We start from the raw sequence: 13,881 nt of genomic DNA, 5'->3' as shown, positions 1-13,881 counted from the left end.
TAGGTGGTATTATTATTCCCATCTGAGACAATAGCGGTTTGCCAAGTGACTTCATGGCAGCAGTGATATTTGTTCTGGGGACTTCATGATTTTCATGTCATTCTTATAGAGTCATGACTATTCAGAAATAAATCCCCATTGAGTTAAATGGACCTTAGTCCCAAGTAAGTGTGTATAGAATTGCAGCATTTTTAACTACCCTCCAAAAATCCACAGTAGAGCATTGCTGTGCATGTAACCAAACCACCATTGGGCACAAAGCACTCAGGCTAGCAGGATGGTGTCCTTGTAAAGTTGAGCCTCTGCCCCACTATGGGTTGCTGGTAGAGCCTTTGGAGAGGGAAGGAAGTGATATCTGCCACGAGGTTTGTGCAGGAAGGCAAGTCGGCAGTGGATTCTTGTTTTGAGTGACAGACAGTCCCTAGAAAAGCCTTTGTAGAATCATAAAGTTGGAAGGGACCTTAAGGGTCATCTAGCCCAAGCCCCTGCAATGCCGGAATATGCAGCTGCCCCATATGGGGATTGAACCTGCAAGCTTGGCGTAATCAGCACCATGCTCTAACCAGCTGAGCTAGCCAGCTTTGTGTCAGTATGCAAGAGGACGCCACCCTTTTCGGTTTTTAATTTATTAGAAAATTGGCAATACAGAGTAACATGGCTCAGTGGGGTAGAAAAAGAGGGTCTAGCAGAAGCAAGCAACCCACAGCAGGCCTTGATCCCATCCCAGCCTCTCCAAGAAGCCCATTCAAGAATTGTCTCCCAACTCCAGAGATTGATTCTTGCTGAACCTTCTTACAAAAGAGCTTCTGTCTCTTAACATTCCTCTCCCAGAATGGCTGTAAGTATAATGTAGGCTCAGTAGGCCATTATTTCCCATACGGATGCCCACAAAACTATCAAGTGCTTCATTACAGTCCTCTGTCAAAGTCATTAAGCTTGTTGGAACCTCTGCAAGGCGCTTTAATTGCTCTTGCTGTCTCCAGAGGGTAAGTGTTTGCATGTGCTCAGCTGTCTAGGCTAAAGCCCTAATTAACCTTCTTAATTGGATGCTCCTGCGCTTCCCAGTTTAAGCTGCTGCATGCACTTGTACTCTGCTTCGTACCGATTTTGTTGCTTTGCTAACTGCTTCACCTTTGCTTGGTTCCATGGGGACAGAGCTCCCCTTGCTTTGCCATCAGGCGCATTTCATGCCACTCTTTTATAAGGTAGGAAGGCTGGGCCCTCATGATCAACTAGTGTATGGGGGGAGCAAGATTTGGGAGTTTTTCCAGGGGGTGCGGGATCAGGGAATGTGTTGAGAGCAGAAATCCCATCTGCTCAAAATCCCCCCTTCCCGCAGAAGTGGTTTCTGATTTTAGCAGAAGTATGTTCTTTTCTATAACAACACAAAGTTTTGCTGCTTTTTTTTTTTTAACAATGCAGAAAGTGGAGATCTGGTGGGATTCGGGAATGGTTTGTTTGTCAAAATCTGAATTTTGAATTGTGGGGGCAATAGCATGGCCTTGCAGTGCCCATAGGCCTCTTCCTCTTATGACTGCCCCCTATAGGTCAGGAGGAGATGCTTTGTAACCAATGGCGTAAGTTCCTGTGCTGGCTGGGCAGGAGAGTGCTTAGAAGTACGGAAGGAGAACAAAGGAACAGTCCATTGGGGATGAAGTGGGTGCTCCACTGTTCAGTTTCAGGAGTCCAGATCTACAAGGGTAGAAGTGAGGGGCCCCAGAAGACTATTGTGGAGTGGCTGGTGCTGCAGAAAATCTACCCTCTGGACGTTGTGAATGGAGTCTCCCGCTGGAGCCAAAAGTGGCAAACCAGAGTAGAGCAGTGAGGGGCTGGATGCATGAGCTGCAGGGCTGTCAATGGGAGAGCTCTCATCATCGGAGCTGGAGAGTAGGTGTCTTTCTCGTGGATTGCCCCTTCCTTCCTTCAGTGCACCACCGTCGCTGTTCTCCCTGCAAGAAGTAGAAGAGGAAGAGGAGAATATTGTCTCTGGGGGCCAGATTGCTAAGGAATCAGTCCTGCTGGGTGCATACTAAGATAATAGGCATTGGGGAAGCAGGGATTAGATGGTAACTTTCAGTCTTTACAGGTATGGCTTTGTATTTCTGATTGTCCACCCCAACTTTCCTGCTGTTTTCTTTATGCCAAATAAGAGGAGATCTGTGCTTTTGGCTGTAGGGCTAATAAAAGCTTTGGAGATGCCATTTTGATCAGGGAAACAGTGCAGGAATGGGCTAGCCCATCTCTCCAGTACTGCTGCTCCAGTAAAATTCAAATGCGCCACCTACACAGTGCCTTTTAGGTAAAAATGCTTTTTGTATGCCCTCACTACCCCCCTCTCTTTCCACTCTTTCCTTCCAGTTAATGATGCATTTAAAATTACTTGAAGAATGGAATCACTTCTGGTGAAACCCACCTTAGCCTGAGCTGTGGTCATGCCCCAGTTACAGGTTGCATCTCACCAGTGTTCTGTAGTTAAAAACCAGAACATTTTGAACAAGCACATTCCCTTTCTGGAGGCTCATGATCTAAGAACACGGGGCATATCAAAAGAGAAGAGAAAAGAGAGAGCTTGAAGAAAGAAGCAGCCAGTTGCAAAAAAATTGCACTGGAACAAGCATGGCTACCACCGTGGTCCAAGAAAGTGTTTGCAGAAAAATTTAGGAGGAATATGGAGTTGATAGAGAACACAGTTTGTGAAGGCAGGGTGATTGGTGCCCACTTGGAGTGGAGGATGGGAGGCCAAGAGTAGGTGGAGTCAGAGCGAACAACAGGCAGATACCAATGGATCCTAGTTTTGTCGCTATTCTCCTGCCCTCTGAGTTGTACAAGAACAGCACTTGAGGTTCATTCAGACTTCCTTTTGTGCTGTGCTTTCTAGGCACTGGTCTGCACTTAAAATGCTGCATCTGAGTGTCTTTGGAGGGGGGGGCGCTTGTCGCAAAACCCACTCTTTACTGCTGAATAAGAGCAAACAATAATCCACAGAAAACCCAAATAACTGTTTGTTCCGATTCAGCAGTAAAGATCGGGTTTACATGGGGCAAAACAAAAAACCCGACACAGTGCTTTAAAGTGTGGGCCTGTGTCTTGGAAGGGCAGGGCAAAAGGTAATTATGGGTGAGCCTTCTGACTAAGGAGGAAGAAGCTGACAGCTGGTATCACCCCTGGCTGGCAGGTGGGGGCTGGCTTAGGTCAGACTGAGGTTGGTGGGGCAGTGCCCCCATTTGCTGTGCTGGACCAGCCTCCACTGATGCAAGGAGGTTGTTCTAGACAGAGAGAAGGACATGGCAGAGTTGGATTTGGAAAAAGGAGACCCGAAGGACTGATAGCAGATGGTTGTGTGTCAAACGAAGACTGAGAGGGAGGGAGGCCAAGGCAGGCTGGCAGCACAATTGCCCGGCGTATGTTCTGTGCCTTAAATGTAAGGGCAAAGGAACTCAAAAATGGACAGCGAGCAGAGATCAAGGGCAGAGAGGAAACTTTTGGGAAAGTGAGAAAGGGAGGCGGAGGCTAAAGTAAGCAAGATATTTCTCAATGGTTTCTGTTCCAGCCTTTCTCGTAATCCCAAGGGTTCTGGTTCCCCCTGTCCCTTTTTCTGTGACTTCTAGTATCAGGGCTTCCTCCCTCCCTTCATCCCCTTCTGTGTTGGTAGGCAGCAGGCGGCTCTGCACCTTCTTTTCGTTGAGCCCACAAAGCCCAAAAAACCCACAAAGCCTCACCTCTCCTTGGTCTCGGCCGCACGGTCCCTCTGGCGCCGGTTCTTGAACCAGTTGCTGACCTGGGTGGTGGTCAGCCCTGTGGCTTCTGCCAGCTCCCTCTTCTCACGAGGGGATGGGTAGGGGTTGTGGATGTACCATTCCCGTAACACACTCCGAGATTTCTCCTGTATGAGAGCAGAGGGTGTTAGTTTTGCTTTGTCCTTTTCATTTAAGTCAAAGGTAGGCAACCTTTTCCCCCCTCAAGGGGTATATATCCGCAATTTGTTTCACCTGTTGCAGCACTCCCAAGTTGACATTTTCAGTGAGCCCATGAGCTTTCCCCCCTCAATTGCCATGGCCTTCTATGAATCTTTTCCTCCCCTCTATGTTTATTTGTTTAGATTATTATTAATCTGAATGTGCATTGTTGTACAGTTGTAGCTACTAAAGGTGCTATGGTATAACATGAACGGCAGGGGGCAATAACATCATTCTCTCTTCATAGCTGTGCTCTTGACAGTGAACAGTTCTTTTTTTCGTAATCTTAGATGTCATTTTGGGAAGTTTTATGGGTTGGTTGGATTTTTAAACCTCTAGGCAGTGATACCTTGGGCAAGGGCAGAATTTGTGTTCATTTAAAAACCAGGGAGAAATATATTTGAAGGATGAGGGGGCACAACAAGCACCAAGCTTCCCTGTGAAAGTTAACTTCCTAGAGTTGCCACCTTCTTTCTTCCCACCTTTCCTGGCAGGGCTGCTGTGCCTTTAACAGGTTTCTGAGGGGCAGAATTTCAGCTGGCCAATTTCCCCTTAGCACACAGATGGGGAAAGCTGCATAAGTTGAACTCCTTCCTCTCACACAACTGTTAAAGCCGCAGGAGACCTGTCCAGGGGCAGGAAAATGACGGCATCCCTAAAGTTTGCCTTCCTTTTCTTTCTCTCCCTACCCCAAACCTGTTTCCCCTTTTCGCTCCCTCCCTTATCACCATAACTCAAAGTCCACAAATGCTGTTTTTAATGCCAGTGAATACTGTTCTATTATGATGGCAGGTTAGGTAGCTCTCAGCAATATGTTGGCACTGTACTCAGTGTAGAAGTGACACTCCTCCCCAGGTGATGGGGTGGGATCCAAAGACAGGGCTTGAGAAGTCAAAAGCAAGGCGGGGGGGGGGGGGGAGGGGAGACAGCAATGGGGGAGAATGGCACAGGAGCACTGTACCAGGTGGTAGGAAAGCAAAGAGAAAGTGAAACCTTGGTGCCCCAAGAAAAGCACGGAGGAAGAAGTATTTTTTATTTATGATGTACATATTGCTTTTCCAATCTTAAAGCTCCTTACATTAAAGAAATATATTTAAAATAATTTACAATAATGAATAGCAATGAATTTCCACTCCACCTCATCCCCCCCCTCAAAAATAAATCCACAGCTTTACCCACTAAAGCTGTATCCCTTGGCCAATCGTATTCATCTTAGCAGCAAAAAGGCCACACCAAATAAACGGCTTTTGCGTGACTGTCACCCAAAGGCCCTCACAGCTGCTGCATCTTGCTTGGGAGTTCATTCCAGAACTTTGCGGGGACGAGAGATGCTATTGGCACGAAAGACAAGAGTGGGAGGCTGCTGTGTAGCTTTATCATGTAACATGGCCAATACAGAGAAAGACCGAGCCCTGCCCCAAGGAGCGTACAATTGAAGCTTTGCATACGCTCCAGCGTTCCTCAGAAAATAGGGACAGCACAATGCAGACAGCAGGGAGAAGAGGGAGGCAGCAGGATGAATAGGACAGGACAGGGTTACATGTGGGACCTTCTCACCTGGGAATGAGGACTAAGGGGAATGGCTGCAGCAGAGGGTTATAGCATTTGCTTTGCATGCATAAGATCCCAGTTCAATTCCCAGCATCTCCAGGCAGGGCTGGGACAGCCCCTGGAGAGCTGCTGCCAGTCAGTGTAGATGATGCTGAGCTACATGGACCAATGTTCTGACTTGGTATAAGGTTAATTCCTACAAAAAGGAGGTGAGAGCAGCCACGAAATTAAAAGACGCCTGCTCCTTGGGAGAAAAGCAATGACAAACCACGACAGCATCTTAAAAAGTAGAGACATCACCTTGCCAGCAAAGGTCCGTATAGTTAAAGCTATGGTTTTCCCAGTAGTGATGTATGGAAGTGAAAGTTGGACCATAAAGAAGGCTGATCGCCGAAGAATTGATGCTTTTGAATTATGGTGCTGGAGGAGACTCTTGAGAGTCCCATGGACTGCAAGAAGATAAGACCTATCCATTCTTAGGGAAATCAGCCCTGAGTGCTCACTGGAAGGACAGATCCTGAAGCTGAGGCTCCAAGACTTTGGCCACCTCATGAGAAGAGAACCTGGAAAAGACCCTGATGTTGGGAAAGAAGGAGGGCACAAGGAGAAGGGGAAGACAGAGGACGAGATGGTTGGACATTGTTCTCGAAGCTACCAGCATGAGTTTGACCAAACTGTGGGAGGCAGTGAAAGACAGGAGTGCCTGGCATGCTCTGGTCCAGGGGGTCATGAAGAGTCGGACACGACTAAACGACTGAACAACAACAACACAAGAAGGAGGAGGATTTGAGGAGGGATTGGAAAGGGAGGAAGAGGAGAATCATAGAGTTGGAAAGGACCCTGAGGATCATATAGTTCAACCTCCTGCAATGCAGGAATATGCAGCTGTCCCATATGGGGATTGAACCTGCAACCTTGGTGTTATCAGCATGATGCTCTAACCAACTGAGCAAACCACCTAAGTGGACTTGAATGGGGTTCCAGGGCAAGGAGGCTGCATCAGAGTGGGGGAAAGAGGCAAAGAGGTGAGGGAGCACTTGGGGTCATGCTGAGTGGAGATGCAGGTAGGGGAAAAGAGCATGCGGTGTAATGACCTGCCCAATGCACAATCCCATCCCCAGTGGGGCTGTTCTGAGCTGACTGAAGTGGACAAGTACGATAGTAATGAGAAGAAAGTTGCCGTAGACTTAGGCAGTGCTTTTCTTCTAGAAAAAAAGGTGCTGGTACTGTGTACCCTTGAGTACCCCCAGGACAAAAGCAGATGGCGCTTGCAATAATCCAAAGCAGGGGGAGTTCAGCTGAACGGCTACTTTGCCAAGCCAAGCCCTGAAAGTTTTCAAGGAACGATGTGCAGGTCTTGTGCCTGCTGAAAAATGGAGTGTTTGGTGGCAGTTGTTTTTTTGTTTCCTGCATCTCCCTGACTGCCTTTTCAGTGAGATGCCTACCACGGAAGAGGTCTCTTCAGGGAGCCTTCCTTACCTTGAAACAATAACTGGTTTCCTCTCCGTCCCAGATGGTCCGAGGCAGGGGGAACTTGCGCCGCACCCTGTACTTGCCCACGGCTCCCAGCGGCCTCCCGCGCAGCTTCTCTGCCTCGATGTAATGAGCCTTGAGCCACAGTTGCTGCAGCTTGGGGTGGTTGTGCAGAGAGAACTGGTAGCTCTCCAGGATCTTATAGAGCTCCCGGAAGTTTCCCCGGTGAAAGGCCACCACTGCTTTGGCCTTCAGGACGCTCTCGTTCTTGTGCAGGTGGTCGCAGGCCGGCAGTGACCAAAGGAAGCGCCCCAGGCGCTCAATGTTTCCCCCTTGCTGCAGGACCTCACACACGCAGGCCACTTGCTCCTGGGTGAAACCAAAATTCATGGCGGAGAAGGGAGGGCTCCGCGGCTTAGCAGGCTTCACAAACCCAATACACCTCCAACAAGGAGTCCCGCATGTGCTGTCCTTTTGCAAAGCTCTGTGCGGCAGGGAACAGGAAGTGATCCTGCCTCTTTCGAAGAGGGAACCAGATACGTCCCATTAAAGCTGGGGAGGGCAAGCCGAGCGGGAGGCAAGTCTGCCGCCCTCCGAGTTTCTCTCTGGGATGGCCATGTCAGCTTTCCCCTCTTGCCTTCTATGAGCCGTCGGGGCTCCCCTCTCCCTGCCTGCCTTCTGGCTCTAGAGACAGTCGCCCAGGGTAGATGTCTTGGGGGGTATCGGTTACAGGCTCAGCCCACGCAGGCTGCAGCTGTGGCTAGCCATTGGCCAACTCCGCAAGGAGAGCGAGAGAAAGGGAGACTTTACCACCACCGTCACCCTTGGATGGAAAGCCTTTCTGCAGAGGGGTTGGCGGGATCTGGTAATGTGAGATGCCCCCTACAGAGGGGGGCATGAGGGGGCAAGCCAGAGAGGAAAGTCCCTGCTTTCTGCCCCTGTCCGCCTCTCCCTTTGTTTCCCCATGTCTGCTCCAGCCGGCCTGCTTGCCCAAACCTTTTAGGATCGCACCTTGTGCAAGGCTTCCTTGGAATGTGGGCTGTTGCTCCCATCCTGTTAAGCGAGTAAAAGGGACAAAAGAGCTAAGCAAGACCTGAAGTCAACTGCAACTGCTGGTTGGCAGCTTCTGAGACTTTGCTCTAAAATCATCTGCACACTTCCAAGCTTATTTTATTATAAGTGAAAGGCTACTTATCCTCAATGCAGCAGTTTTTGAACTAAGATTAATCCCTCTTATTTCTCCAGATGTTAAGCTAGCTTCTTTTTTTTAATATCCCTGCTTGTGAAACAAATTTGTTTTCAACTTCTTTCCACGGGTTGCAGTGAGTCTGCAGGAGAAAATTCTTTGTCTCTCCCTTTGTTCTTGGCTCTGCCAGGTGACAGATCGGGCCCCCAAGCCAGAGCTCCTGCCGTCAGTGTTTCCTTTCCTTGCCCCCTTGCTCTTCCCATGTGGAGATCATGTTTCGCACCAAGCTGGCAGCCCTTTGCAAGACAAATAACCTGTTGCAAGACAAATAACAAGAGGCCTTGTGTCCCTGCTGGGTGAAAGCGTCATCCCGTATAACTAGGGAGGGCTGCAGAGAAAGAGAGAGACGTTCTGCTGCTGGAAGCTCCCTGGAACTAGATGGGCCATTAGCCTGATCCAGCCGCTCATGCAGCACAAAGTTAAACTTTGGAACTCGCTTCCACAAGAAGCAGTGAGGACAGTCAACCTGGATGTTTATAAAAGACAAATGAATGGATGAGAGGGCTATCGATGGCTACTGGCTACAGTTGGACGCAGCAGTGCTTCTGGTTGCCAGTTCCTGGAAACCATAGAAGGGGAGAGGGCTCTTGTCTTTCAGTCCTGCCTGCATGCTTTCCCCATCATGGCATCTGGTGAGAGCAGGGTGGGTTTTTTATTTTATTTATACAGCCAGCTTTAGATCTACCATCCTCCCTAGAGCCGTTTTACCATGGAGGCAGGATCAAGCTCCTTCTGGGGCAGACATCCCCAGTTGGCGAGTGGTCTGCACAGCCCAGGGGGTCCGCAAAACCCACCCAGGGGGTCCGTGGTGCCACTCACATAACAAAAACTACCACAGAGGGATCAAAAATCTCAAAAGGAGGCGGGCCCGTGGCTTGGCGGGCTTGGGGGCTGCAGTACTTTGCTAATTGGGAACCACTGCTCTAGGGGTCTTGCAAAGGGTTAACCTTGCCTGAGAGCGGGTCTCCTTTTCCCAACCTCTCCTCCCCCCTTCCCACCTAATTCAGGAGGCAAGAAAAGCCCCCTAAATACTCCCACCCCAGACAGTCTTGCTTACACAGCCATCTGAGTAACACTATCCAACCTGGATCACCTTACTACTTCTTCCCAGCAATAAGGGGAGGTGGGGGGAAGCTTTGTTTTGGAGCTGAGAAAGCAGCTAGAGCACAAAACCTGCTCTCTGCAGAAAGCTAGTCAGAGAAGCCAGTGGCTCCGTTCCCACAGCCTCTTTTTTTTGCCCCCAAAGAACCCATCAGCCTCTTGTCTCTCACCACTGGGCACCAACTTGGATGGCTTTGAAAGAGGATTGGGCAAATTCATGGTGGGTACGCAGGTGGCGCTGTGGTGTAAACCACTGAGCCTTGGGCTTGTCGATCGGAAGGTCGGCGGTTTGAATCCCTGTGACGGGGTGAGCTCCCATTGTTCAGTCCCAGTTCCTGCCAACCTAGCAGTTTGAAAGCACGTCAAAGTGCAAGTAGATAAATAGGTACCACTCCAGCGGGAAGGTAAACGGTGTTTCCGTGTGCTGCTCTGGTTCGCCAGAAGCGGCTTAGTCATGCTGGCCACATGACCCGGAAGCTGTACGCCGGCTCCCTCGGCCAGTAAAGCGAGATGAGCGCCGCAACCCCAGAGTCGTTCGCGACTGGGCTTAACTGTCAGGGGTCCTTTACCTTTACCTTTTTAAGGCTACCAGCCATGATGGTTGTGTAATGTTCTGCCTCCACAGTGACATCTGGTTAGCTGCTGGCCTGGGCGGCCCATTGGCTTGGTCCAGTATTCTTATCTTCTTAGGTTCAGGTCCTGCTTGTGGGAATCTGTTTGGCCGCTATGAGAACAGGGTGGAGGCATCCACAGGGCTCATCTTTCTTTCTTTTTATAAATGTTTATTGGATTTTCACAAATTATAAAAACACACACAATACACAATACAAACATACACACACAAAAACAAACATGTATAATTTCGAATCCTTTTTTTCTTAAAACTTACTTCACTGACTTTCCCGTACCTCCCCTTTCTGCATCCCAATTCCCAAATTTGTTTCAGCAAATCCTCCCCCTTAATTTTATCTAATTTTTCCTTATTCTTTTCTTTTACTTAATCTTTTACAGCTGTAATCCCCTATTTTCTATAACCGCAACATTTTAGCACTCATTAATTTTACAATATTTCTTAAGATAAATTTTAAATTTCATCCAATCTTCTTCCGCCGTCTCTTTCCCCTGGTCTCGGATTCTGCCAGTCATTTCAGCCAGTCCCATGTAGTCTATCACCTTCGTCTGCCATTCTTCCAGAGTGGGTAGGTCTTGTGTCTTCCAATACTTTGCGATGAGTATTCTTGCTGCTGTTGTAGCATACATAAAAAAAGTTCTGCCTTTATTTGACACCAATTGTCTGACAATGCCCAAGAGAAAGGCTTCTGGTTTCTTAGGGAAAGTACATTTAAGTACCTTTTTCATTTCATTATATATCATTTCCACAGGGCTCATCTTTCATCCACAGGGCTCATTTTATGCTCCGGAGTCTTTCTGTTGCTCCAGGCGGCCACCTAAACATTTGTCCCAAATAACCTGTTTCCTCCTGCTCATGTACTGTAAGAACATACACATTCATGGAGGCCTTTGCCCACCTGGTGCTCTCCAGATACTTACCAAGGATAGTTCAGTTGGTTAGAGCGTGGTGCTGATAATACCAAGGCTGTAGGTTTGATCCCCGATGGGACAGTTGCAATTCAGGGAGTTGGACTAGATAATCCTCAGGATCTCTTCCAACTCTACAATTCCATGAAAGGCTGGCTGGTTGGGACTGATGCGAGTTGAGGTCCCAAACATCTGAAGAGTACCAGGTTGCCAAATGCTATGTAAGGGAGTGGAATGGCATTTCCGCATTGCAACCAGGAAAATAGCTTTTGCCACAGATTTGGCCACGGTGACAGAGTGTTTGGATTACTGCGACACACTCTATGCTCCCAGACCTTGGAACTCCCTTCCTAGAGAGGTTAGACTGGCTCCCTCCTCGTTGTCCTTCTGCCGGCAGGTGAAGACTTTCTCATTCCAACAGAATTTTGGGAACTGGCTGCTTTTAAAGAAGGCTGACGCCGTGCTGGTAATTATTGGTATGGTTTTTATAGATTAGATAATTTAATTCTATCGATGTTTGATTGTTTTTAAATTATTGTCGTCGTCGACATTCCCCCAAATGTTTTTAAAGGTAAAGGGACCCCTGACCATTAGGTCCAGTCATGACCGACTCTGGGGTTGCGGCGCTCATCTCGCTTTATTCGCCGAGGGAGCCAGCGTACAGCTTCCGGGTCATGTGGCCAGCATGACTAAGCCGCTTCCGGCGAACCAGAGCAGCGCATGGAAACGCAGTTTGTCTTCCCGCCAGAGCGGTACTTATTTATCTACATGCACTTTGATGTGTTTTTGAACTGCTAGGTTGGCAGGAGCAGGGACCGAGCAACGGGAGCTCACCCCACCGCGGGGATTCGAACCGCCGACCTTCTGATCGGCAAGTCCTAGGCTCTGTGGTTTAACCCACAGCACCACCCGCTGTGCTTATTTTTACCTGTAAGCTGCCTCAAGTCCCTGTCAAAGCAAACCAAGCTCTTAAGCTCTTGCAAGTGTGGAACTTAAGCTTTGGTGAAGCAGGAGCAGTAGCGGACAGATCATATAATGGATAGCCACCTCTGTGTGGAGCATATATAGGGGCTGCTCTGGCTATTAGTCGCAGTGTTGTCTTTAAGCTCAGTTGTTGGTTCTGCCATAAAAGTCCCATTGCAGGTGATGAGGGGGACTTTTCTTCAGCCAGAGGGCCACATCCATCCCTCTAGGCATAGACTCATAGAATTGTAGAGTTGGAAGGGACCCTGAGGGTCATCTAGTCTGACCCCCTGCAATGCAGGAATCTCCACTAAAGCATCCATGACCGATGGCCCTCCAACCTCCGCCTGAAAACCTCCAGGGAAGGAGAGTCCACTGCCTCCCGAGGGAGTCGAACTGCTGTTACTGTCAGAAAGCTCTTTCTGATGTTTAGTCGGAATCCCCTTTCTTGTAACTTGCAGCCATTGGTTTGGGTCCTACTCTCCATAGCAAGAGAAAACACACTTGCTCCCTCTTCCATGTGAAAGCCCTTGAGGTATTTGAAGATGGCTATCCCATCTCCTCTCAGTCTCCTCTTTTCTAGGCTAAACATACCAAACTCCCTCAACCGTTCCTCATAAGGCCTGGCTTCCAGACCCTTGATCATCTTGGGTCACCCTCCTTTGTACACTGGCCTTTGAGAGCCAGTGTGGTGTAGTGGTTAAGAGTGGTAGACTCGTAATCTGGTGAACCGTGTTCGCGTCTCCGCTCCTCCACCTGCAGCTGCTGGGTGACCAGTCACACTTCTTTGAAGTCTCTCAGCCCCACTCACCTCACAGAGTGTTTGTTGTGAGGGAGGAAGGGAAAGGAGAATGTTAGCCGCTTTGAGACTCCCTAGGGTAGTGATAAAGTGGGATATCAAATCCAAACTCTTCTTCTACATGTTCCAGCTTGTCAATATCCGTGCCTAGAACCGAACATAGATCAGGTGTTGCCTGACCAAGGCATAATAGAGTGGTCCTATTAACCTCCTGAAAACCACTTATCTGTGGTGGGTGGGGCACGAAATGGAAGTGACAACAGTGAGAATGTAAATGTTATCTTTGTATAGCTGGCTAGCTGACCCTTCTCTATCCTCCTCCTGGGCAAGCCAAGAGACATTAGGAGTGTTCAAGGACACATTCCAGCTCAGGTGGAAACATTCAAGGAGGATGCAAAGCAGAGCCAGCGAGTGGTGTGGCTGGGGAAGAGTTCTGAGGGCCAGATAAAAGACGCATGGAGAGCCACATATTGCCCCTGAACCTAATGCTCCTCACTGCTACCACCCTATGGTTATAGCTAAGCAGCCTGTTCTTACCTATGGCAGTGTCATGGAATAGGTATTTCTTATCTACGCAGCTTTATGGATAGCTCAGTTAGTGGAGCATGAGACTCTTAATTTCAGGGCTGTGGGTTCAAGTCCACGTTGGGCAAGAAATTTCTGCGCTGCTGGGGGCTGAACTAGATGATCCTCACCGCCAGTGTGGTGTAGTGGTTAGGAGCGGTAGACTCGTAATCTGGGGAACCGGGTTTGCATCTCCGCTCCTCCACCTGCAGCTGCTGGGTGACCTTGGGCCAGTCACACTTCTCTGAAGTCTCTCAGCCCCACTCACCTCACAGTTTGTTTGTTGTGGGGGAGGAAGGGAAAGAATGTTAGCCGCTTTGAGACTCCTTAGGGTAGTGATAAAGCGGGATATCAAATCCAAACACCTTCTTCTTCCTCCGCAAATGAATCCAGATTTCATTGCACGGGCAGAGAAAGCTGAAAGCAACATTGCGGGTGCAGTCTAATAACCATTTACCTGAGAGCCAGTGGGGCTTAACTTTTGAGTGGACTTTTGAGTGGCACTTCCCCACAGCTGACTAAGTCCCCTCCTCTCCAGGATTCCCCCCCCCCAAGCAAGCAGAGACTGCATCTACAAGTCACCAATCTCTCCACCCTTTTCAGAGCCAGTGTGGTGTAGTGGTTAAGAGCGGTAGTCTCATAATCTGGGGAACCGGGTTCGCGTCTCCGCTCCTCCACATGCAGCTGCT

General features: G+C 49.0%; 1 protein-coding gene across 1 annotated transcript; it reads right to left on the bottom strand.

Moving 5' to 3' along the window:
• Window positions 1-662: 662 nt before the first annotated feature.
• Window positions 663-9,652, bottom strand: LOC308590514 (homeobox protein six1b-like). Its single transcript, XM_081200633.1, has 3 exons — window positions 6,987-9,652; window positions 3,720-3,883; window positions 663-1,949 (listed from the first exon to the last, which is right to left on the bottom strand). The coding sequence occupies exons 1-3, from the start codon at window positions 7,368-7,370 to the stop codon at window positions 1,679-1,681; spliced, it is 819 nt and encodes a 272-aa protein (XP_081056759.1). The 5' UTR covers window positions 7,371-9,652; the 3' UTR covers window positions 663-1,678.
• Between the last annotated feature and the right edge of the window lie 4,229 nt (window positions 9,653-13,881).

This window comes from Podarcis bocagei, assembly GCF_964188305.1.
Source record: "Podarcis bocagei genome assembly, chromosome: 7".
NCBI lineage: Eukaryota > Metazoa > Chordata > Lepidosauria > Squamata > Lacertidae > Podarcis > Podarcis bocagei.
Note: the sequence above shows the minus strand (reverse complement) of the source record. Positions and strands in the feature narration are given on the sequence as shown.

What these genes read in the sequence shown, in the direction of transcription:
- LOC308590514 (XM_081200633.1), bottom strand. Translation starts at nt 7,370, where the DNA reads ATGAATTTTGGTTTCACCCAGGAGCAAGTGGCCTGCGTGTGTGAGGTC. An exon ending in AAACCAGTTATTGTTTCAAG is followed by an intron (nt 3,884 to 6,986) that starts GTAAGGAAGGCT and finishes GCTCTCATACAG; the next exon opens with GAGAAATCTCGGAGTGTGTT. An exon ending in GCGGCCGAGACCAAGGAGAG is followed by an intron (nt 1,950 to 3,719) that starts GTGAGGCTTTGT and finishes TACTTCTTGCAG; the next exon opens with GGAGAACAGCGACGGTGGTG.